This window comes from Phyllostomus discolor, chromosome 1, assembly GCF_004126475.2.
Source record: "Phyllostomus discolor isolate MPI-MPIP mPhyDis1 chromosome 1, mPhyDis1.pri.v3, whole genome shotgun sequence".
Classification (NCBI taxonomy): Eukaryota; Metazoa; Chordata; class Mammalia; order Chiroptera; family Phyllostomidae; genus Phyllostomus; species Phyllostomus discolor.
Genome location: NC_040903.2, coordinates 94,860,170 through 94,885,992, shown reverse-complemented (window position 1 = coordinate 94,885,992; position 25,823 = coordinate 94,860,170). Strand labels below are relative to the sequence as shown.

The window sequence follows — 25,823 nt, the reverse complement described above, 5'->3', positions numbered from 1 at the left end:
TTTTTCTCTAGAATAAATCAAAATTCCTTTTCTAAAAGAAAAGAAATATAGCCATTAGTACAGTAGATACACAGGCTACTTACAGTGTTGGTAAGAGCTTCCAACAGCATAAACACAGACTTCTAAAATATTCAAAGAAACCAATTTCAGTTAGAAATACTTTTTAGCTTTTTATGTGGTTCAGGGGTTTTTTTTTTTTCTGTAGAAATATGTCTAATTTTATCATTACAGTGGGAAAATAGGCTTGCTTGCTACACAGAATTGATTTGTATGTTTCATTGATTAGAAAGTTTTGGAATTTAGCATATCTTTCACTCCAAAGCAGAGTACTCTCTTAAGGTAATCTGGATTTCAAGTGATCCCTATCATTTCAAGAGCTTTAAAGGTAACATTTATATATTACTTTTCAAGGGCTTCAGACCCATATAAAACAATTCAGGTTACAAAATACAAATTTCGTCTTAGACTTGTTAAGAATATGCTTTGGCTATTTCTAAGAGGAGGAGGGGCTGTACAGGATATGTAAGGATCCAAGATTAATGAAACTAGTATAGGAGACAGCATTCTCATTTGATTGGAACGCAACTGATTTAATACAAAAATAACTTAATTTAAAAAGTAAGATCTTTTTAAAATAAATAACCCATTGATCCCTGACCAGTGTGGCTCGGTTGGGCATTGTCCTGCAAAGCGAGAGGTTGCCAGTTCTATTCCTGGTCAGGGCACATGCCTGGGTTGTGGGTTCAGTCCCTGGATAGGCCATGTACCAGAGGCAGCCAACAGATGCTTCTTTCACATCGATGTTTCCCTCTCTCTCCTTTCCCTTCTGTCTATAAATAAATAAAATATTTTAAAAAATAACCCATTGAAAATATAGGAGATGTTAGTAGGAGAAAAATAGGGCATATTTAGTTTCTTTTGAGATCCAGAATGTTAACAGTGTAAAAATATAATATTGGACATGTTAATTATGTAAGTAATATATTTTGAACAAATTTAAACAATTTAGAAACAAAGAACCCCTTATCCCAGTCATCTTAGGAAGTATGGGATTTTTTTTGAATGACTGCTGAATTACGGCATGCCAAAGTCCACTGTTAAATGTCAATTAAAAAGGAATAATGTAAATGTCTGTTGGTCTCCCCCTCTCACTTCCTATTTCTACCCTTCCCTCCTCTGCACAGTCAGTGTCTGGAAACATAAATGGAAGGTTTTTAAGGCTCCAGTGTACAATTCTGTAACAAAAACCTTGAATATGCTGCATATGACTATGTTTTAATTTTTCCTTTGTAGTGATAATGAGTAAATTTAATATGTTTTAAGATATACTTAGATAAGTTCAGACTTCTAGATAAACCAGGGTTTCTGAAAATTTATTGTAGGACTCACTGAACTTAAAACTATGACATACATATTTCCTGACCTTATATATATTTAATATATTCTTTAATATTTTGATAACTAAAATAATTCTTAGTGTTGTTTTAAAAATATCAATCTCTTCTCATTCTGTTAGTTGATTGAATCAACCAGCACAATGGATGGAGCAATTGCTGCTGCCTTGCTGATGTTTGGTGATGCAGGTATGCCTGACCTATTTTCAAGCGATATTATTTTATAACGTACTATTATCTTCACATTTTTAATATTGTTCTATAATTTACCAAGTTCCTGCATGAATTCTTACAAGAATTTTATGAGGTATGAATAACTTCAGCTTTTTTTAGATCAAGAAGTGACTTACCTGTGGTCATACAGCTACTTGGAAACCCAGTTTTCTAGGTTGATTCTAACCCCCCATCCCCTCAAAAAAGGGAAGGGGCAACTTTTCATTGGTAATTTTTCTTCTTTTCTACAGATCAGATCTCGTAACAGTGAAATTTGGAAGGTATATGTTTTTTTCCTAAGTGTCCTTTCTAATTGCATTGTGATTTTATTTACAGGTCTACAAATCTTAGTCTGTAGGAACATAATGTCTTGTGGAAAGTCCTAGCTGGTAATCAGCATTCCTTCATTTAGTAACTATTTATGCTCTGTTCTAGGCTTGGGATACAAAATAAATGCATTTGAAGGAACTTGTAATATAAATCAATTTTTAAAGCAAATGCTTTCTTGATTTTTTTTAACTTGTACATACCAAACAAGTACTGTAATCTCACTACCAAAAAAGTGTTTAAGAAGGGAAACCCATGCTCCATTAACCACATCTAAATTTGCTTTGTATCTTTTTCAGTGCTTATCCATAACCACTATAAAACACGCATACACTAGGTTATGAAATGTAAATACACTATTGGTTTGCATTTTTTTAATTAAATTTATTTGGGTAACATTTGTTAATAACATTATGTAAGTTTCAAATGCACAGTTCTGTAATACATCATATGTATACTACATTGTGTGCTTATCACCCAAAGTAGAATCTCCTTTGGACGCCATATACCTTTATGACCTTTACCCTGTGTTAACTGCCATAGCATTTGTGAGTTTGTTACTTTCTGTTTTATATCCCATGTATGAGTAAAATCATACAGGCTTTGTTCTTTTTCATCTGACTTCACTTGAGAGAGCGGATACTCTAAAGATCCATTCATGTTGTCACAAATGGCAATATCTCATCCTTTTTATGGCTGAGTGGTAGTAGTCCATTGTGCAGTATACCAGTATATGTACCATGCATTCTTTATCCAGCTGTTTATGGAAGGACACTTGGGTTGTTTCCATGTCTTGGCCACTGTGAATAATGCTGCAGAGAACATAGTGGTATATATGTCTTTACAAATAAATGTTTTAAAATTGTCAGTAGATTACCAAAAGAGGGATTACTAGATCATATCGTACCTCTATTTTGTGGGGGGGGAGAGGGGAGGAACTTTCATAATGTTTTTCAGAGTGGCTATACCAGTCTACATTCCCACCAGCAATTTATGAGGGTTCCTTCGTATTCTCCCCAACACTGGTTATTTCTAGTCGTATTGATAATAGCTATTCTTTTTTCTTTTTAAGATTTTATTTATTTATTTTTAGAGAGAGGAGAAGGGAGAAAGAGAGAAACATACATTAGTGCATGGTTGCCTCTCACACGCCCCCTACTTGGGACTTGGCTCACAAGCCAGGCATATACCCTGACTGGGAATCGAACTGGCGACCTTTTGCTTTGCAGTTGGGTGCTCGGTCCACTGAGCCACACCAGCCAGGGCTCAGTAATAGAGCTGTTCCAACAGTTGTGATGTGTTAACATACTGTGATTTTGATTTGCATTTCCCTCATAAACTTTTGAATTTGAGCTTCTTTACATTTATCTGTTGGGCATGATGTGTCTTCCTAAGGAGAGGTTCCAATTCAGCTCCTTTGTCCATTTTTTAATTGGATTTTTTATTGTAGTTATATGAGGTTTTAAAATATATTTTGGATATTAGTCCCTTATTGAAGGTCTCATTTGCAGATATCTTCTCCCATTCATTGGTTGCTTTTTTGTTGATGGTTTCTCTTAATGTAGCTTTTTACTTTGATGCAATCACATTTATTTATTGTTGCTTTTACTTCTCTGGCATTTGGGGTGAAGTTCATAAAAACCTCTCTGAGAGCAAGGTCCATAAGTTTAGTAATGGTGTTGTTTTTCTATGTACCTTAGTTTTTCAGGTCTTATATTTAAGTTTTTAATCTATTTTGATTTAATTTTGTGGATGATATCCGATAGAGATCTAGTTTCATTCTTTTGCATGTAGCTTTCTAATTTTCCCAACACGTTTATCAGAGGTTTTCCTTTTTTCATGGTATGTTTTTGGCTCCTTTGTCAAAAATTAGTTGCCCATATATGTGCAAGTTTATTTCTGGGCACTCAGTTCTGTTCCATTGGTATGCAAGTCTATCTTTCTGTTAATTTCTTACTGTATTGTAGTATAGTTTAAAGTCAGGGAGTGTGATACATCTGGCTTTGTATCTTTTTCTTCAGGATTGCTATAGCCATTCAGGATCTTTTGTGCTTACATGCCGATTTGATGGTTTTTTCTTCTATTTCTTTGAAAAATGCCATTTGGATTTTGATGGGGATTTCACTAATTAAATTTGTATATTGCTTTAGGTAATATGGCCATTTTAACTATGTTGATTTTTCTAATCTATGAACATGGGATATCTTTCCTTTGTGTCTTTAATTTCTTTCAACACTCTTGTAGTTTTCTGTGTTTAGGTCCTTCACTCCTCTTGTTTATTCCTAGATATATTATCATTTATGTTGCAATTGCAGATGAGATTTTTATTTCTTTTTGATATTTTATTGTTATTATAAAGGAATGCAGCAGATACTTGTACATTGATTTTTGTATCCTGCAATTTTACTGTTTTTGTTTATTGTTTCTAAGTCTTTTGGTGGAGTCTTTCAGGTCTTCTATATATAGAATCATGTCATCTCAAAAAAGTGAGTTTACTTGTCCATTCCCAATTTGGATGCCTTTTACTTCTTTCTCTTGACTGATTGCTCTGACTAGGACTTCCACTACTTAATGCTGAATAACAGTGGCGAGAGTATGCATCCTTCTCTTGCTCCTAATCTTAGAGGAAAAGCTGTCAGCATTGAGTGTGATAGTAGGTTAGGATTTGTCATATGGCCTTCATTATGTTGAGCTACTTTCCTTCTTTACCCACTTTACTGAGTGTTTTAATCATAAATGGATGTTGTGCCTTGTCAGATGCGTTTTTCTGTATCTGTTGAGACGATCATATGATTTTTATCTTTATTTTGTTAATGTGGTATATCACATTGATCGATTTGTACATGTTGAGCCATCTTTGTGTGGAAGGAACTCCCCTTGGTTGTGCGGTATTATTTTTTAATGCTTTATTGTATTCAGTTTGCTAGTATTGTTTAGGATTCTTACATCTGTGTTCATTAGTGATATTTTGTGAGTATGTGTGTTGTCCTCGCCAGGTCTTGGTGTCAGGGTAATAATTGGGGTCATAAAATGAGTTAGGAAGTATTCCCTCTTTTTCAATTTTTGGGATATTTGAGAAGGATAGGTATTACATCTTACATGAATGGTAGAATTCACTAGTGAGCCATCTGGTCCTTGACTTTTGTGTTTTGTGGAAAGTTTTTGATGACTGTGTCAATGTTCTTACTGTTGACCAGTCTATTTAGATTTTCCAGTTCTTCATGGTTCAGCCTAGGGGGGTTATATATTTCTAAGAATTTATCCACTTCTTAGGTTATCAAATTTGGTGGTGTATATCCTTTCATAGTAATTTTGTATAATTCTTTGTGTTTTGGTGGTGTTCATTGTAACTTCTCTTTCATTTCTAAGTTTATTTGAATTTTTTCTCTATTTTCCTTACTGAGTCTAGACAGAGTTTGTCAGTTTTATTCATCTTTTCAAAGAACCAGCTCTTTGTTGCATTAATTTTTCTGTTATTTTGTTGTTGTTTTTATTTTGTTTAATTCTGCTCTGATTTTTAGTATTTACCACTACTGACTTTTAGCTTCATTTGTTCTTTTTCAAAGTCTTTACCTTCACATAAGTTTATTTGAGTTTTCTCTTGTTTCTTGAGGGAGGCCCGTAATGCTATAAATTTCCTATTACTGTTTTTGCTACATTCCACAAATTAGTTATGCTGTATTCTTATTCACATTTCTATCTATCTTTTTATTTCTTTGTTCCAGTAGTTTTTCAGTAGCATGTTGTTTGACCTCCATATATTTGGTACTTCCAGTTTTCTTTTTTGTAGTTAATTTTCAATTTATGCTGTTGTGGTTGGAGAATATGCTTTGTGTTGTTTCTGTCTTAAGTTTATTGAGACTTGTTTTGTTCCTAACATACGATCTTTCTCTGAGAATATGCCTCATGTACTAGGGAAGAATGTATATTCTGTTGTTCTGGGGATGGAAAGGCCTTGTAACTTCTACAGTTATGTATATTTGATCTGTAGTGCCACTTAAGGCTAATATTTCCTTATTGTATTTTCTGTTTGGATGGTACATTCATTGCTGTTAATGGGGTATTTAGGTCCCCTAATAGAATTGCATTTTTGTTAGTTTCTCGTTTTTAGGTCTGTTAGCTTTATATATTTTGGTGTTCCCAGTTTTGGTGTATATATATTATGTCTTGTTGATGTACTGTCACATTTACGATTTTTATCTTGAAAGCCATCTGATATAAGTACAGTTACACTCACTTTTTCTGTGTATACCATTTGTTTGGAGTATCCTTCATTTTGAGTCTGTATTTGTCTTTGTAGCTGAGGTGGGTCTCCTGAAGGCAACACATAGTTAGGTCTTATTTTTTAATTCATCCCGCCTCTCTGTGACTTTTATTTGTTGAGTTCAGTCCATTTATATTTAGGGCAATTATTGATATATGTAGAGTTCCTATAATAGTTTTATCTTTTGTTTTCTGCTCTGTGTTTCCATCATTTCTTTGGTGGTATTCTATGATTTTTTTCCCCATCATTTCCTGATTTTTTTTGTTATGTGTCTCAATTCCAGCTTTATGTTTTGTAGTTACCTTTATTTAGGTTTATGTAAAAAAAAGTTTCATATATGCAGTAATCCTTTTTTTCTGATTTCATCTTATGTTCCTTTGCCTGTGCAAGTTCAGTCTTTTTCTCCCTTCTTTTATGTTTTTGTTGTCACAAATTATCCCTTTTTATGCTGTGTATTCATTTCCAGACTGTGGAAGCAGTAGTGTTTTTTAGCTATTTTAACATTTAGATTATATTTAAGTATTTAATATCCTATTCTGAACAAGAGTTGCAATTTCCTGCTCTTGTCTGTCTGTCATCTTACAGTTTTGCTTCCTTTTTTCTTTTTTCTTTTTTTTTTTTTTTTGAGATTTAGTACATCAGTTGCTCTTAATCCTTTTTTTTTGTAAGATGGTATCTTTTTAACTGTTCATATGTGTGTGTATATACACATGTATCTTTTAAGATTTTATTTATTTATTTTTAGAGAGAGGGGAAGGGAAGGAAAAAGAGAGGGAAAGAAACATCAATGTGTGGTTGCCTCTCTCATGCCCCCTGCTGGGGACCTGGCCTGCAACCCAGGCATGTGCCCTGATTGGGAATCATCCAGTGACCCTTTGATTTTCAGTCCCGGGCTCAGTCCACTGAGCCACACCAGCCAAGGCCATATATATATCTGTATATTTATAGATATATATATATCTTAAAAATATTTTATTGTTCATGCTATTACAGTTGTTGCACTTTTCCCCCCTTTGCCCCACTCAACCCAGCCTGCCCCCAACTTCTATAGTCAATCTCCTCACCATTGTCCATGTCCATGGGTCTTTCATATATGTTCTTTGACTAATCATTTTGCTTTAGTCAGTCCCCATCTCCCACCTTCTCTCTTAGAGCTGTCAGTCTGTTCCATGATTCTATGTCTTTGGTTCTCTTTTGCTCATTAGTTTATTTTTTTATTTTTTATTTTTTAAGATTTTATGTATTTATTTTTAGAGAGGTGAGGGAGGGGGAGAGAGACATCAATGTGTGGTTGCTGGGGGTTCTGGCCTGCAACCCAGGAATGTACCCTGGCTGGGAATCGAACCTGGGACACTTTGGTTCCCAGCCTACGCTCAATTCACTGAGCTACGCCAGCCAGGGCTCATTAGTTTATTTTGTTCATTAGATTCCTCTTATAAGTGAGATCGTATGGTATTTGTCTTTTACCACCTGGCTTCTTTCACTTAGCATAATAGTCTCCAGTCCATCCATGCTGTCACAAAAGATAGGAATTCTTCTTTCTGCAGCATAGTATTCCATTGTGTAAATGTACCATAGTGTTTAATCCACTCATCTACTGATGGACACTTAAGCTGTTTCCAAATCTCGGCTATTATAAATACTGCTGCTATGAACATAGGGGTGTATCAGTTCTTTTGAATTAATGTTTCAGGATCTTTAGGGTATAATCTCAGCAGTGGAATCACTGTATCAAAACGCCAGTTACATTTTTAGTTTCTTAAGGAAATCTCATACTGTTTTCCACAGTGGCTGCACCAGTCTGCATTCCTACCAACAGTGCACTTGGGTTCCCTTTTCTCCACATCCTCGCCAATCTATTTTGTTGATTTGTTTATGATAGCCATTCTGACTCATGTGAAGTGCTATCTCAGTGCAGTTTTAATTTGCATCTCTCTGATGGCTAGTGATACTGAGTTTGTTTAGTTTTTAATATGTCTATGGGCCAACACGAGGTCCTCCTTGCAGAATTGTCTGTTCAGGCCTTTTCCCATTTTTCAATTGGATTTTTTGTCTTCCTCATGATGAGTCGTATGATTTCTTTATATATTTTGGGGATCAAACACTTGTCCAATGTGTCATTGGCAAATATGTTCTCCCACACAATCAATTCTCTTTTTGCTTTAGTGATGATTTCTTTAGCTGTACAAAAGCTTTTTAATTTGATGTAGTCCCATTTATTTTTTTTTTCCTCTATTTCCCTTGCCCTAGGAAATACATTGGCTAAAATATCGGTATATGAAATATCTGAAATTTATCTCTTTTCCACTAGACTTTTATGGTATCATAACTTATGTTTAAGTCTTTTATCAGTTTTGAGTTTATTCTGGTGTATGGTGTAAATTGGTGGTCTAGTTTCATTTTTTGGCATGTGTCATTCCAGATCTCCCAGTGCCATTTGTTTAAGAGGCTATTTATATTCCATTTTATGCTTCTGCCCTCTTTGTCAAATATTAATTGACCATAGAGACATGAGTTCATTTCTGGGCTCTCTATTTTGTTCAGTTGATCTATGTGTATATTCTTATACCAGTACCAGACTGTTTTGATTACAGTGGCCTTGTAATACAATTTTATATCAGGTATTGTGATCCTTCCTATGTTGTTATTCTTTGTCAGGATTGCTGAGGGTTCTCAGGGTCTTTTTTTGTTCCAGGTAAGTTTTTGGAATATTTTTTCTAGATCTGTGAAATATGCTATTGGTATCTTAATAGGAATGACATCAGATCTATAGATTGCTTTGAGTAATAGCAGAATACAAAGTCAATATTCAGAAGTTGGTAGTATTTTTATACACCAACAATGAACTATATCAGAAAGAGAAACTAAGAAAACAACCCCATTTACTATTGCAACAATGCCAAAAATATAAAGTAGTGAATAGGAAGAAATTTAACCAAGGAGGTAAAAGGCGTGTACTTGGAAAAATATAGGACGCTAAAATAAAGGAAAAAAATTGAGGAAGATACAAATAACTAGAATCATATACTGTGTTCATGGGTTGGAAGAATTAACATCCTTTTGTATTTTTGTTTCAGGTAGAATGGACTTTTTTAACATTACATTTATTGGAGTATAGATCTTGTGAATACCCTCAGCTTTTGTTTGTCTGGAAAAGCCTTTATTTCTCCTTTATATCTAAAGGATAATTTTGCTAGATATATTATTCTTGACTGGTGATTACTCTCCAATATTTTGAATACTTGATTTCACTTGTGGCTTGTAAAGTTTCTGATAAAAATAAAAAACATAAATTAATGGAATTTCCTTTATAGGTTACAATATTACGTGGCTGCCTTGAGAGTTATTTCTTTGTCATGAGCTTTTGACACCTTTAATATGATGTGCCTTGGATAAGGCCTTTTTGCATCGAGATAATTAGGTGTTCTGTTAACTTCTTGGATTTGAGGGTCCAGCTCTTCCCTTATGTTTGGGAAGTTCTCAATTTGATTAGGCTCTCTGTTCTTTTCCCTCTCTTCTTCAGGTATACTCATTATTTTAATGTTGCTCTTTCTAGTGGAATCAGATAGTTCTTACAGAATTCTTTCATATTTTAAAAAGTCAATTCTCTCTCATCTTTACCTGAGTCCTTTTTAGATTTCTGACTTCAAGATCACTGATTCTTTTTTTCCATCTGGTCTGCTCTGTTTTCTGAGCTTTCTAATTCATTCTTCATCTCATTTATTGAGTTCTTCAGTTCCTGAATTTCTTTGGAATTTTTTTTTTATGTATTCTTTTTTTTTTTATTTCAATCATTGTTCAAGTACAGTTTTCTCCCCCCTACTCCCGTTCCAGCCCATTCACCCAACCCTCCCCCCTTCCCCCCATTACCCCCCACCCCTAGTTTTTGTCCATGTGTCCTCCAAATTTGTTCCTGTAATCCCTACCCATTCCCCCCTGAAATTCCCTCTTCTCTCCCCTCTGGCCACTGTCAGACTATCCCCTATTTCAGTGTCTTTGGTTATATTTTGCTAGTTTTTTGTTTTGTTTTGTTGTTTAGATTCCTATTGGATTTTTTTTAAAAATTGTTTTTTATGGTTCCAGTCTATTTGGAAAATACTCCTTTTGGTCACTCATTTTATTTCTTAGCTCATTGAACTGTCATTCTGAGTTTTTTTTTTGTATTTCATTGAGTGTTTTCAGAACTGCGGTCTTTCAAGTCTCTGTCATTTAAATCATAATCTTCCATGTCTTTGATTTTATTTTTTGTATATGATTTTTCTTTGTAAATTACCTTGTTACCTTGGTTATTCATGGTACTTATGGATTATTTCTCTGCCTGAGCATTGGAGGGTTTGAAATCTGCTCGAAGTACTTTTTACTTTTAATTGATTAGCACTTTAATAAGCACAGGTCTGTCTTTTGTTTTCCAGTAGAAGGTGCTATAACATCACACAACTGCAGTTTTTGTTCTCTCCTGCCTGCATCACTGGGAGTTCTGAGATCTCTGCGGGGCAATATCCCAAGCCTCTGGCAAATGTGTCCTATTCCCCAAGGTGGTAGGCATCCTCTTTATGGCTTGGTGGCCTGGCCTGAGTCTGAGGGCATGACTCGCATGGTGGTGTGTGGCAGGTGATGGGGCTCTGGGCCTTGAGTTCCTGACACTGCTTTCCTGTTACTGGAAGCTGCCAACCATCCCTCACTTACTGAGGTGTCCTAGTGGGCCCTTTACCAGGTTGTGCCATAAGGGGTTGGGGAAGGGTTTAGCGGGTGTGTTCTTGCTTCTGCAGCTTTGTGTATTCCATTCTGTTTAGACACAGTGAGTACTGGCCACTTTGTCTGGAATATTACTCTTGCCCCTTCATGACCTGCCTCCACTGTTGCATGTCTGCTGAAGGTGGGTGGGCTACAGGAGAGGGTGTGGGGACAATTCCCACATCTGTGTCTTTTGTTTGTTTTTTATTCTGGCTGTTCAACCAAAGCCACTCACTCTGCACACTCTCTTCACAGCTTCTTCACCCCCTCTCCTGGGTTCAGCTTTCAGTGTGTACCAGCCAGGCAGTACAGAATGCTACCTCTGCCCCTCTGGTCTGCCAAGTAGGGGGTTGCAGTCCCACCTGCCACTGCTACCACATTCTTTGTGGCCACAGAAAACACCAAACTGTGACTTTGGTTCCTGTCTCTGTCCTTTTGCCTGTCCTGCTTCCCCTGCTCACCCCAATATACTCACCTTCAGAGGTTTCATTGCATAAATCTCTTAGATGTCTTTATGTGCTGAGCAGGGAATCCCTTGCTGAATTACAGTTCTCCAATATACAACTTTTAAGAGGTTTTTTTACTCTGCCAGGATGCTGATGTCACTTCTGGTTTGCCTTTTTAATAAAAGAATTCTTTATTTTTCAATTATAGTTGACACAGTATTATACTACTTTCAGATGTACAGCATAGTGATTAGACGTTTATATAACTCACAAAGTGATCACCCCAATAAATTTGGCACTGATCTGACACCATATATAGATAGTTACTACAGTGTTATTGACTATATTCCCTATGCTGTACTTTACATCCCCATGACTGTTTCCTGGTTTGCATTTTTAAAAATCATTTAATTTATCATCATGAACTCGTCAGCCCAGTTGATTTAATTAACATTTATGTTTCCATTTTTGTGTTATTATAGTACTAAAATAAATAGCCTTACAAGTAAATGTTTATGTTATTATTTCTTTAGGCTAAATTTTAAACTAGGATGCTGAATCAAAGGATATGCACATTTAAAATTTTAATATATACTTACATGTTACTTTTTAAAAGATTTTGCCAATTTATTCTTTCATTAACTGTGTGAATAAATAAATGCTCATTTTCCTAAGTGAAGTCTTTACACTTTTAAATTTTTTGAAACTCAAAAAATATACAAGCGGAAAACAATGTGTTCCCCTGGCCTGCCATTCCTCTTCAAAAATTATCTACTGCATGTCTGCCCCCCACAAAGTATATTGTATTGGAGTGGATTCCAAACTTGATATTATCTTATCTGTGTGAAATATTTAAAATCTTTAAAATATTCCAGTTTGAATAAGGGAACACTATTATGCTGTAGGGGTGCTAGCTACACAGAATGTTAAGATTTTTTCCCTTATTAGCTGTGTGGCCATGGGCAGTGTTTCCTTAACTATTCTGTTTCTCTATTTCCTTAGCACTATAATAGTATAATAATAGCACTGAACTCATAGGTTGCTGTAAGTGATAAAGTCAGTGTAAATTTCTTACTATAGTATGGGACATATGGTAAGTACATAGTAAATGTTTACAGTTTCTTATTTATAAGTGGCATCTGATGATAGAAAATGGTATAGAAGGTTGACAGTCTTCCTCATTACTGTGCCCCTAGCAGTAATTATAAAAGTTTCTAAAAATTAGTAGTCTTAATGATCATCTGTTGAGCTGTAAAACAGTTTGGAAAATTTTGCGTATTCTTTCTTGTTCTCATAATATCTCAATATTCCATAATGTTTCCATTGAAAGATTTGTAGAATAACTATTGCACAGTAGTATCTAACTTTTTCCCTTCAGCAGTTTATATCTCTCAGCTAACTCATTAACTTAAATGTTTATTTTACACCTAGTACTATGTGCCAGATGCAATTTTAGGCGCTGAGGATACGGAAGGAAACAAAATGGGCAAAAACCTCTGCCCTCATGGGTTTATTAGTCCTCATTAAATTTGAACTTCAACTGAGTTCTCATTCTGTACTATATTTTGAAACTATTTTTTAATGTCAGTCAGCAAGTTATAAGGAAAGAAATCAGGGTTTTCTTGTGTGTGTGTGTGCGCGTGCTTTTTTTTTTTAAAAGTAAACTTCCATACTTCATCTAGGAATGGACTGGGCAGTCGTATCAGTCATCTTCATCCTTAGTACTACATACATTTTTGAGGTAATACATGGAATGGTGGCTTTGTCTTACCAAGATAGATAAGCCTTTGATATAAGATATCATTAAGATGGGAAATTTTGAGTGGTATATTTGGCCAATTTTCAACAGAAGGCCTTTGTAAATAACTGTAAGAGATCTTGGACAGTTTTACAAGTCATGGTGTTAGAATCGGTTTTACAACAAATTAATCTTTTATAGACAATATCATCTTGCATATTAAACAGTGGTATCTTTTATACATTGCTTTCTGAAAGTTTTTGCTTATGGATACTAAGTTACTTATGAACACTGCTTTAAAAAAATAATATCCAAAATTTTTCCCTATTTTAGAAGCTACTAATAGGGATTTATTGATGGTGTCAGGAGTTTCTGTAGCTATTTTTTTCACTTCTATATATGTGTAAGAATAGGTAAAAACATTTTTACATGAGTATAGTCCTGTCATATCTGCTGTTCTGTAACTTCTTCATTTATTAGGGACATCTTTCTATGTTATTTTAAAAGTCTGTCTTTTTTATAATAGTGGCATTTATGTGTGTATCCTAATTTGTCTAATATCTTGGGCATTTAGACATTTTTGGTAACATTTTTGTGTATGTATGTCTAAGCAAACATTTCCATTAGTTCTGTGGAATAGATAACTGGAAAAGGAATTGTTGGACTAAAAGGCACAGAGCTAAAATTCTGAGGTATATTTTTGGGTTGCCTTCCAGAAAGGCTGTTACAATTCTAATCTTAGAATGAAAAAAAAATTTATTTTCCCTCTCTTTAATTAATAAATTGAGCCTCTCCATTTTTTTTTGTTGAACTGCCTATTTGTGTTCGTTGTCCATATGTTTTTAATCAGTCCCATGTTTTATCTTTTGTTTTTAAGTACTGAATTTACATGAAATATATTGTTACCTGGGTATGAGGTACATCTCTAATTTTTCTCCCCTGAAATTGATGTGATGAGTGCTCCCAATAAAAGATGAGAATTTATGAAACACATAATTTGAAAGTGATATTTAGCATAGCATACTAATTTGGTTTTTTTTTTTTAGATAATATAGAAAATATTTAATCAATAAATAGAATAGGTTTAAAGATAGGCAACCAAGCATTGTGTGCTATTATATAAACTTTGGTACTAAAATTTTAGTTTTGAATTTTTTCCAACATTTAATTGCAAATTTTTGCCATTAGCCATTTTATGTGCATGTAAAGTTTTGGTGCTGTGAAAAAAATGTATAGACGGATATTTAAGGCTGAAGAATTCTTTATTGACAACACAAAGTTCTAGGGCTTTTACAGAAGAAATATGTAGGTGACATGGCATAAATCATCTAGTTTGAAGCTTTTCCAGATTTAGACTATTCCCAAGGTGCTCGCTTAACACCAACAAAGACAAGGTCAAGCAGAAGTAAAGCCTGCTTGAGTGTTAGTATGGTAATAATATGAGTGTAATGATCTATCGTTTTAATTTGAACATTTCACCTAAAATGTCATATGATGTGCTTGAGTGTGATATGTTACAGAATTAACATGCTTACAATTTTATAATAAAAGGGGGGCGTTATTTTTGCCGGACTCTGTGTATGGGTGATGCTGAAGTAGTGGTTATATTTCCCCCTTCTTAAAGTGGATGCTGGAAGTTAGTTGGCATATGTATAATGCACATATATGTTATCAATAAGTTGAGGGAAAAATTTAAGCATTCATGTTAACATGTGTTTATTATACTTTAAAAGGTTATTAGCATTCAGTTATTTTGTTAAATTATGTCAAATTATGAAACTTTCAGGCTTAAAAGCTGACATATTTACATTTATTTTGAATATTAATATTTCTACAACTTGTATTTCTTTTTTAAAAAATATATTTTATTGATTATGCTATTACAGTTGTCCCATTTCCCCCCTTCACTCCCCTCCACCCTGTACACCCTCTCCCACCCATATCCCCCCTTTAGTCATGTCCATGTGTCATACTTATGAGTTCTTTAGTTTCTACATTTCCCATACTATTCCTACCCTCCCCCTATCTATTTTCAACCTACAATCTATGCTACTTATACTCTCTGTACCTTTTCCCCCTCTCTCTTCCTCCCACTCCCCTGTTGCTAACCCTTCATGTGATCTCTATTTCTGTGGTTCTGTTCCTGTTCTAGTTGTTTGCTTAATTTCTTTTGGTTTTGCTTTAGGTGTGGTTGTTAATAATTTGCTGTCCTTTTACTATATATGTTTTTCTGTGTCTTCTTTTCTTAGATAAGTCCCTTTAACATTTCATAAAATAAGGGCTTGGTGATGATGAACTCCTTTAACTTGACCTTATCTGAGAAGCACTTTATCTGCCCTTCCATTCTAAATGAAAGCTTTGCTGGATAGAGTAATCTGGGATATAGGTCCTTGTCTTTCATGACTTTGAATATTTCTTTCCAGCCCCTTCTTGCCTGTAAGTTCTCTTTTGAGAAATCAGCTGTCAGTCTGATGGGAACTCCTTTGTAGGTGACTGTCCCCTTATCTCTCGCTGCTTCTAGGATTCTCTCCTTCATTTTTACCTTGGCTAATGTAATGATGATGTGCCTTGGTGTGTTTCTTCTTGGGTCCAACTTCTTTGGGGCTCTCTGAGCTTCCTAGATTTCCTGGAAGTCTGTTTCCTTTGCCAGAATGGGGAAGTTCTCCTTTATTATTTGTTCAAATACGTGTCCAATCTGTTGCTTTTCCTCTTCCCCTTCTGGTACCCCTATAATTCAGATGTTGGAACGTTTAAAGATGTCCTGGAGGTTCCTAAGCTTCTCCTCTTTTTTTTTTGAATTCTTATTTCTTCATTCTTTCCTGTTTGGTTGTTTTTTTCTTCCTTTTGGTCCACTCTGTTGTTTTGAGTCCCAGTTTCCTTCCCATCACTATTAGTTCTCCGTGCATCTTCCTTCATCTCTTTTATGGTAACCTGCATTTTTTCATGTAATTTGCACCCCAAATCAACCAATTCTGTGAGCTTCCTGATCACCAGTGTTTTGTGAACTGTGCATCTGATAGATCGGCTATCTCTTGGTCGCTCAAAAGGATGAGCCCTGGGGCATTGATCTGTTTTTCTGTTTGAAACATCTCTCTCCCTCTCCCTCTCTCTCCCTCCCTCTCTCCCTCTCTCTCCCTCTCTCTCCCCCCCTCCCCCCCCCCCCCTCCCCCTCTCCCTCTCCCTCTCCCTCCCCCCCCCCCCCCCCCCCCTCCTCCCTCTCCCTCTCCCTCTCCCTCTCTCTTTTTCTTTTTTGGTCTGGTCACTGCTGTTACAGTGAGGGGCAGAGCCTTAGGTGTTCACCAGGGCTGGGCACCACAGTCGCTAGATTGTGACGTTGTGTGTGGAGGCGGGGACGGGAGGGAACAATGGCGGTAGCTCCTTTCTCCTGGGACCTCAGACCCTTCCTGGGATCCTGGGTTTCGCGCTCTGCCCTGGTCCGCAATCGCTGTTTCACTGGGTCCGCCAGCTGCCACTTGCATACTCAGGGTCCACCCACTGCGATCTTGCGTGCCCCAGATGCTTTACATGCTTCCCGTTGCCCTACGCGTCCTGTTCTCCCTGTTCTCCGCGAGCCACCACCTGCACCCAGCTGTTCCTCTCCGCCCCTCCTACCAGTCTGGATGAATGGGTCTACTTCAACTTCTTGGCTGTCCGACTTCCATTCAGATAAATTCTGTCAGTTCTGGGTGTTATTCTGCCTCTAAATTGTTGTTGTTCTAATCTTGGTTGTGGGTGGAGGTACGGTGCGTCCACCTATGCCTCCATCTTGCCAGAAGTCCTACAACTTGTATTTCTAACTGCATAGTTAGGGTGCTAATATAAATTAATACTGAAATCTAAAACCTTTGTTAACTTAGCAGATGCTTTCATATTAGCACAGTAGTATGTCTCAAGAATTTGTCCTCTGAAAGTAAAAGTATTTAACAAATAGATCAGTGTATACAAAGTATAAATATGTAACATAGCTTTTAAAAATCATATACAGTGAGTGTGTTTTTCTGTTAGTCTTGGGAGAATATGCAAATTTCCGTTACTGTTAGATTCTTGTGTTATACTTCTTTTTAGGTTAAGAGCATTAATTGCTGGAACTGTTTATTTTAGTTCCTCCTCATTTATTAAATGCAAATATAACTACCTACTTTGTAGGTTTGTTTTGGAAAGTAAATGAAACAGTAGTTTATAAAAGCCCTCTGCAAAGCCTGGTACCTAGTAGACAATTATTGATGTCAGTTATGCTATTCAGATAAGCTGTGCTGATGGGACTCAACTTTTTCTTACCTATGAACACTGAGTCACAGGGGAGAACCCCTTCCTCCCAATATTGCTCTGAAGAAATTGCTTATCAGTTTGGTCATGTACATTTTTATCAATAAATGTGATGGTTTACAAATACATGATTATGGTGATTTCTACTTTTGAAAGATTGAAGAGTGTCTGTTCAGTTTTCCTTCAGTTCTGTTAACATTTGTTGAGTATACATCATATGTTGAAGAAACAGCATTGGAACTGCTGCCAAGGGACTATCTACAAATGCATTCCTTTTAGTGACATTTTTGCCTTTTTTTTCATTAATGATTTACATACTGATGTGTGCAAATTTTGCATGTTCTCTGTTTTAGAAGGTGGTGGACCCAGGAAAAGAAAATTATCTTCTTCTTCAGAGACATATGAGGACGATGAATTTAATGATGATCAATCTATAAAAAAGAAAAGACTGGATCATGTAAGTTACAATTGAATTGCAGTATCAAAAATTAGCTGCTTAGGTACAGAGTATGTTGTCCGTGGATATCATACCTGAAAATATACCTAACTGAATCTTCTTTCTTCTCTCTCACTACCAAGTCAGGATTTATTTTTGCATACTTTTGTGACTGTTTTGTTTTCTTTTAAATTTATATAGTGTTAATTGCTTATCTCTAAGTTATAAAATGAATTTTTTAAAAGATTTTATTTATTTTTAGAGAGGGAAGGAAGGGAGATAGAGAGAGAGAGAGAGAAACATCAATGTGCGGTTGCTGGGGGTCATGGCCTGCAACCCAGGCATGTACCCTGTCTGGGAATCGAACCTGCGACACTTTGGTTCGCAGCCCGCGCTCAAGCCACTGAGCTACACCAGCCAGGGCCATAAAATGAATTTTTATAAGTATTCTAGTGGTATATAATTTTATTTATTTATTTTTTCTTTTTTTTTAATATATTTTATTGATTATGCTATTACAGTTGTCCCATTTCCCCCCTTCTCTCCCCTCCTCCCATACCCCCCTCCCACCCACATTTCCCCCCTTTAGTTCATGTCCATATGTCATACTTATGAGTTCTTTAGTTTCTACATTTCCCGTATTATTCTTGCCCTCCCCCTATCTATTTTCAACCTACATTCTATGCTACTTATTCTCTAGACCTTTTCCTTCTCTCTCCTCCTCCCACCCCCCTGCTGCTAACCCTCCATGTGCCCTCCATTTCTGTGGTTCTGTTCCTGTTCTAATTGTTTACTTAGTTTCTTTTGGTTTTGCTTTAGGTGTGGTTGTTAATATTTGTGAGTTTGCTGTCCTTTTACTATAGATGTCTTTTCTTTATCTTCTTTTCTTAGATAAGTCCCTTTAGCATTTCATAAAATAAGGGCTTGGTGATGATGAACTCCTTTAACTTGACCTTATCTGAGAAGCACTTTATCTGCCCTTCCATTCTAAATGAGAGCTTTGCTGGATAGAGCAATCTGGGATGTAGGTCCTTGTCTTTCATGACTTGGAATATTTCTTTCCAGCCCCTTCTTGCCTGTAAGTTCTCTTTGGAGAAATCAGCTGTCAGTCTGATGGGAACTCCTTTGTAGGTGACTGTCCCCTTATCTCTCGCTGCTTCTAGGATTCTCTCCTTCATTTTTACCTTGGCTAATGTAATTATGATGTGCCTTGGTGTGTTTCTTCTTGGGTCCAACTTCTTTGGGGCTCTCTGAGCTTCTTGGATTTCTTGGAAGACTGTTCCCTTTGCCAGATTGGGGAAGTTCTCCTTTATTATTTGTTCAAATAACTTTTCCACTTGTTGCTCCTCCCCTTCTGGTACCCCTATAATTCGGATATTGGAACGTTTAAAGGTGTCCTCGATGCTCTTAAGCTTTTCCTCGATTTTTTTAATTCTTATTTCATCATGCTTTCCTGCTTGGTTGATTCTATCTTCCTTCTGGTCCACTGTATTGTTTTGAGACTCATATTCCTTCCTTTCACTATTGGCTCTCCTCTGCGTATCTTCCTGCATCTCTTTTATGGTGACCTGCATCCTTTCATCTAATTTGCGCCCAAAGTCAACCAGTTCCGTGAGCTTTCTGATCACCAGTGTTTTGAACTGTGCATCTGATAGATTGGCTATTTCTTGGTCGCTCAAAAGGATGAGTCTTGGGGGACTGATCTGCTCTGTTGAAAACATATTTTCCCCCTGTCTGTCCTTTTTTTTTTTTCAGTCTGGTCACTCTTGTTACAGTGGGGGGCGGAGCCTTAGGTGTTCACCGGGGCTGGGCACCCCGGTCGCTAGATTGTGACGTTATATGTGGGGGCGGGGCGGGAGCGGGACGGGAGAAAACAATGGCGATAGTTCCGTTCTCCTGGACTCAGACCCTTGTCTGGGCTTCCGGGCTGCGAGTTCTGCCCTGGTCCACAATCGCTGCCCCTCTGGGTCTGCCCGCCGCAGCTTGCGTACTCAGGGATCACCGCTGCGTTCTTGCGCCCCAGATGGCTGTCGCCCGATTTCACGCCAAACTTTTCCCGACCTCCGCGTGCCGCCAACCCGAGCCAGCCCCGCGCCCGCCCGGCTTGTTGTCTCCTACCAGTCTGGATGAACGCGTCTACTTCAACTTCTTGGCTGCCCGACTTCCATTCAGATAAATCCTCTGCCAGATCTGGGTGTTATTCTGATTGTAAATTATTGTTGTAAATTATTGTTTTTCTAATCTTGGTTGTACGAGGAGGTATGGTGCGTCCACCTATTCCTCCATCTTGCCGGAAGTTAGTGGTATATAATTTTAAATTAAATGTTATTTCATGAAATTTTTACATACATGAAGTTATATAACTCTAAAAAACAGCTCTTTCCATCTCCAGCACCATTTCCTCCTCCTCAGTGGCATCTCCTCATAACTCTTCTAGGTGACTCTTGATATTTAACTGGTTACCTTAAAGTAATAGTTCTTACGCTTTTATTGGGTTACTCTAGTTTTTTTTTAATTAACTTTTACTTTATGAGTAGGATTACTAAGAGACCTGCCAGTGAAACCAGGTGTCGTCGTACCTTTTTCTTGGTAGGACTTGGTAGGACAACGCAATTTTTTCTTGGTAGTCAAAATCAAAATAAATCACAGTAACACAGTAACCTCTTTCTTTGCCTGTGATTTACGTAGTATAAGAATCCCAAAATAGCCGGTGGCATTCTCTTCCCTAATTTAATAGGACAATTTTTATGTCCCTACATGGAAGCATTCTTCCATTGGAAACTAATACTGATGGGGGACTAAAGAATTCTGTGAGTGGGTGTTTAGGTGTGAGGAACCGCTGTAGTGTGAGAGCATAGGCCCACATTTTAGTTTAGAGACCTACAAATAATGATTATAAGGGAAGTAGCATCATATTTATTGCTGATCCTAAGCATTTACCCTTCTACATTCTGTAGAACAACATGTCAGGGTGTTATCTACAGGTTCACATGCTGAACTTTCACTAAGTAATACTACTGTTTGTAAGCCAACTGTTTCTAGCTATTGAGGCACGTGATAAAATCAGTGAACTTCTTGGGCATGAATCCATTGATGCACTCCCAGTTAAATTAGCTCCCTGGTCAGAAATATTGTGTCATGGTGTAGTATGACTGTGAATTGGGTTTTCTGTATAGCTATATAAGATGTATTGATTTTCAAGGGCTGTCATAACAAAGTACCACAAAATGGGTAGCTTAAATAACAAATAGATTATCTCACAGTTCTGTAGGCTTGATAGATGTCCAAGATAAAGGTGTCAGAAGGATTGAATTCTGAGAGCTGTTCCTTCTTACCTAGATTCTGGTTCTTTGTTAGCAACTTGAGTGTCTGTTGACTTATGGATATCCATCTTCATCTTCGCATTGCATGCTCTCTACACGCATGTCTTTCTCCAAATTTCCACTTTTTATATAAGGACAACAGTGATTATATTAGGGTTCACCCTAATGACCTCATTTTTACTTAATCACCTCAGTAAAGATCCAGTATCTGAATAGGACACATTCTGAGGTACCAGGTGTTATTCAACATATGAATTTGCGGGGGACACAGTTCAACCCATAACATTTACCAGAAGGAGATGAGTAGGGAAGGTAAATTTATACTCAGAGCAAGTTTCTATTCCAGTCTCTTCTATAATGAAAGAGATTCAAAATAATCAACTTCCCACCTAATAATTGGCTTAATATTCCAAGGAATGGTGCTATCATGGGAACTCATTGTTGGCCTGTGCTCTTGGCAGGTTGAGGGCTCAGTAGTCGAAATAGCCAGATAAATATTGATGTGGGAAAGTCTTACCTTGTTGATCTATATGTACAGCCTCAATATCTGTTGTAAGAGCCATTTATTTCATAGATCCATTGAGCAAGCATCCAAGTGGCTGTGATCTTAATGGTCACATAATGGTCATCTTATCTACCTGATTATTAGATATCTGCCCTACAATAGATGCACTTTGCTGGGCATTCACATGAAACACTGTTAACCTTGCATTCTGTTCTCAGAAAACCTGAGAAGTTCAACAGTGTACCTCTTCCCCAGATTTCTGGTCACTAACCTTCTACTCTTGTTCTACTTAGCTACTGCCCATGATATACCATTGATCTGTACCTCTAACCTCTCTTTCTATACCAAATGAACAACAGGTACACTGCCCCAAGTTGTGGGCAGGGCTAATCTCTTAAATGGGATTATGTATATATAGTTGTTCACTTCATTTTCAGCTTCTAACAATTACATTAGCCCTTTGAAAACGAAGTTCAAATTTTGCCCTCACTTCATCTGATCATAAAGAATTTCCCAAGGTGCCATTGATACTGGTTGAAGGAGGGGCATAGTAAAGCAGAAGTAGGTACCATGGAAATCTGAGAATTATTTGTACCTTATTATTTGTACTTAGAACTTATTTGTTCTTCAGGTCCAGTCTCACATATACCATTTTTCTTGCTGTTCCTCATCCTCCGTGATAAGTTTGGTGGGTTAGCTACCCAAAGTATACAACAGGTTAAGTCTCATGGTCAGTTGATACTGCATGATCAACCGTTCTGCTGCTCTCAGGAGCCCCTATCAAGCCAACAACTATTGCACAAAAAGAGATCAGTCCCCTGTTTTAAAAACATTAATTATACCAATGGAGTAAATATGTAAGAGAATAGTTTGAACATGACCTGAATTTGCATTGTCTGTGTGCAGTTTTGTCCATGATAAATACCAGCTGAATACAGAAGACTTCATCCAGCTGAACTGAACCACATTGGAATACATAAAATGCACACACCTCAGAACATCTACTGGCTGCCTTATTTCACTGTTTGTTATCCCACAAGTTTATGTTTTACTATTATTTCATATTTGTGAACTTTGCTGTTGGAAAAAAGCACTCACTCAACATCTCAAACGTATCTAACCATCCTGGTTCAAAAATACTTAGCAGTGCATACAAAAGGAAAGTTTCAAGTATTGAGGAGAAGCTTGAAACAAATGGTTGGAAAGAAAAAAGACCATGTGTTTTATCCTGAGGAATAGGCATGAAGGAGTCCACATTGTCACAAAATAAAAGTATATGCCTGGACCACTTTCACATGCTGTGAAGTCAATAAGAAGAGGTATAAAGAAATAGAAGTGTAGTCCCCATGGAAAATAATGTGGAATCTCTTCAAAAAACTAAAAATGGATATTTTACCATATGACCTAGCATATACCATATGACCCAGCAATTCCATTTCTGGGTATTTTCCCAAAGAAAACAAACACTAACATGAAAAGATATATGCATCCCTCTGTTCATTGCAGCATTATTTATAGTGTCCAAGATACGGAAGCAACCTACATGTTCATCAATAGATGAATGGGTAAAGGTGATGTGGAGGCTGTGTGTGTATACACACAATGGAATATTACACAGCAATAAAAAAGAATGAAATCTTGCCATTTCTGAAAACATGGATGATCTAGAGGGTATTATAGTGAAATAAGTCAGGCAGAGAACAAGTAATTTCACTTACATGTGGAATCTAAAAACAGCACATAACAAAAATGGACTTATGGAAACACACTAGAGGGACAGTTCCCAGAAGGCATGGGGTAGGTGGGAGGGTAGTGAAAAGGGGAAGGAATGAGTCAGTGATACTGTTATAAGTTGGCACAGTGACAGGTGATTACTGGAATTAATGGCGTGATCACATTGTAAGGTATAAAAATGTCAGTCATTATATTGTATACCTGAAATAAATATAGCCAATAAAAAATTGCATACTAAAATTTAAAAGTAAATTTTAAATAAAGAAATAGAAGAAAAGGAAGGGTTGTTCTACATTTGGATTAAAATACAAAGAGTGAAAAAATCAGGACAGATCCATTTTTCACATGGGTCTTTATCACTTACCAAACTGAGCCTTGTGTTTTTAAATGCATTTGATTGGTTATGCTATTACAGTTGTCCAATTTCCCCCCCTTTATTCCCCTCCGCCCTGCACATCCTCTCCCACCCACATTTCCCCCTTTTAGTTCATGTCCATGGGTCATAGATATAAGTTCTTTGGCTTTTACATTTCCTATACTGTTCTTAATCTCCCCCTGTCTATTTTCTACCTACCACTTATGCTACTTATTCTCTGTACCTTTTTCCTCTCTACCCCCACTCCCACTCCCCTGCTGATAACCCTCCATGTGATCTCCATTTCTGTGATTCTCTTCCTGTTCTAGTTTGCTTAGTTTGTGTTTGTTTCTGTATTTGTTTTGGCTGTTAATAACTGTGAGTTTGCTGTCATTTTACTGTTCATAGTTTTGATCTTTTTCTTAGATAAATCCCTTTAACACTTCATATAAGAAGGGATTGGTGATGGTGAACTACTTTAACCTGACCTTATCTGAGAAGCACTTCATCTGTTCTTTCGTTCTAAATGATAGCTTTGCTGAATAGAGTAATCTTGGATGTAGGTCCTTGTCTTTCATGACTTGGATGAAAGAATACTTCTTCCCAGACGCTTCTTGCCTACTGAGGTTTCTTTTGAGAAATCAGCTGACAGTCTTAAGGGAACTCCTTTGTGGGTAACTGACTCCTTTTCTCTTGCTGCTTCTAAGATTCTCCTTATTTTTAATCTTGGGTAATGTAATGATGTGCCTTGGTGTGTTCCTCTTTGGGTCCAACTTTGGGACCCTGAGCTTCCTGGACTTCCTGACAGTCTATTTCCTTTGCCAGATTGGGGAAGTTCTTTGTTATTTCTTCAAATAAGTTGTCAATTTGTTGTTCTTTCTCTTCTCTTTCTGGCCCCCCTATAATTTGGATGTTGGAATGTTTAATGATTTCCGGGAGGTTCCTAAGCCTCTCCTCATTTTTTTGAATTCTTGTTTCTTCATTCTTTTCTGGTTGAATGTTTCTTTCTTCCTTCTGATCCACACCATTGATTTGAGTCCCAGTTTCCTTCCCATCACTGTTGGTTCCCTATACATTTTCCTTATTTCACTTAGCATTGCCTTCATATTCTCATCTAATTTGGGACCAAATTAAATCAATCCTATGAGCATTGTGATTACCAGTGTTTTGAACTGTGCATCTGATAGGTCAGATCTCTCTTCGTCGCTTAGTTGTATTTTTTCTGGAACTTTAATCTGTTTTTTCATTTGGGAGAAAATGAAAGGGAGGTTCCTTTTTTTTTTTTTTTTTTTTTGGTCTGGCGTGCCTGCTGCATTTAAGGGGTGAACCCTTAGGACCCTTAGGTGTTCGGCAGGGCAGGGTAACCCCCATCGCTGCTTTGTGACGCTGTATGTAGGAAAGGGGTCAAGGGGGAACAATGATGCTTGCTCCACTCTGATGGATTTCAGTCACTCCCCCACTACCCACAATCAAATTGGGTCCTTCTGGTGCTGATTCACAGGTGGGTGGGTTTGTCTATATTCTAGGACCTTGTGGGTCTCTCCAACGAGCTCTCCTGTGAAGCTGGGAGTTTCTCCCACTGCGGCCTCAACCCCCACAGGTGTTTTCAGTCAGTGGTTTCAAGCTTTATTTCCCCATGCTGGGACCTGGGGTTGCTCCCTGTTTATCTGCATGTGAATGTGAGACTGCTCACTCCACCAGCCACTGCCTTGCCAGCCAGCTGCAGCCTTGCCAACCTCACTTCACGCTCCATGGCTTTGCTGGGTCCACCAGCCGTGGCCTTGCCCGCCCCAGTCATCCACTGCTGCTTTGCGGAGAGTTCTCTTGGCCCCGCTGCCCGACTCCGCCCCTCCTACTGGTCTGGATGGATGTTTCTTCTTTAACTCCTTGGTTGTTGGACTTCATACAGTTCTATTTTCTGTCAGTTCTGGTTGTTTTTTTTTTATTTTTTATTTTAGAAAATGCCTCCTCTTCCTTTTTTATGATTTTATTTATCTTTAGGGAGAGGGGAGGGGGGGAGAAAGAGAAACATCAATGTGTGGTTGCCTCTCACGTGGCCCCCACTGGGGACCTGGCCGGAAACCCAGG

At 37.3% G+C, this 25,823-nt stretch overlaps 1 protein-coding gene and 1 long non-coding RNA gene across 3 annotated transcripts in view; both read left to right on the top strand.

Moving 5' to 3' along the window:
• SMARCAD1 (SWI/SNF-related, matrix-associated actin-dependent regulator of chromatin, subfamily a, containing DEAD/H box 1) overlaps positions 1-25,823 on the top strand; it is a 103,830-nt gene that overhangs the window by 26,787 nt on the left and 51,220 nt on the right. For both annotated transcript variants that reach the window (XM_028508324.2, XM_036026344.1), the window contains 2 exons: positions 1,517-1,583; positions 17,736-17,839. In XM_028508324.2, the coding sequence (XP_028364125.1) occupies positions 1,517-1,583; positions 17,736-17,839 (171 nt within the window). The remainder of the gene's footprint in view (positions 1-1,516; positions 1,584-17,735; positions 17,840-25,823) is intronic.
• Positions 18,848-24,464, top strand: LOC118500671. Its single transcript, XR_004903248.1, has 3 exons — positions 18,848-18,896; positions 21,449-21,453; positions 24,362-24,464. It is a non-coding gene; the product is annotated as an uncharacterized LOC118500671 (long non-coding RNA).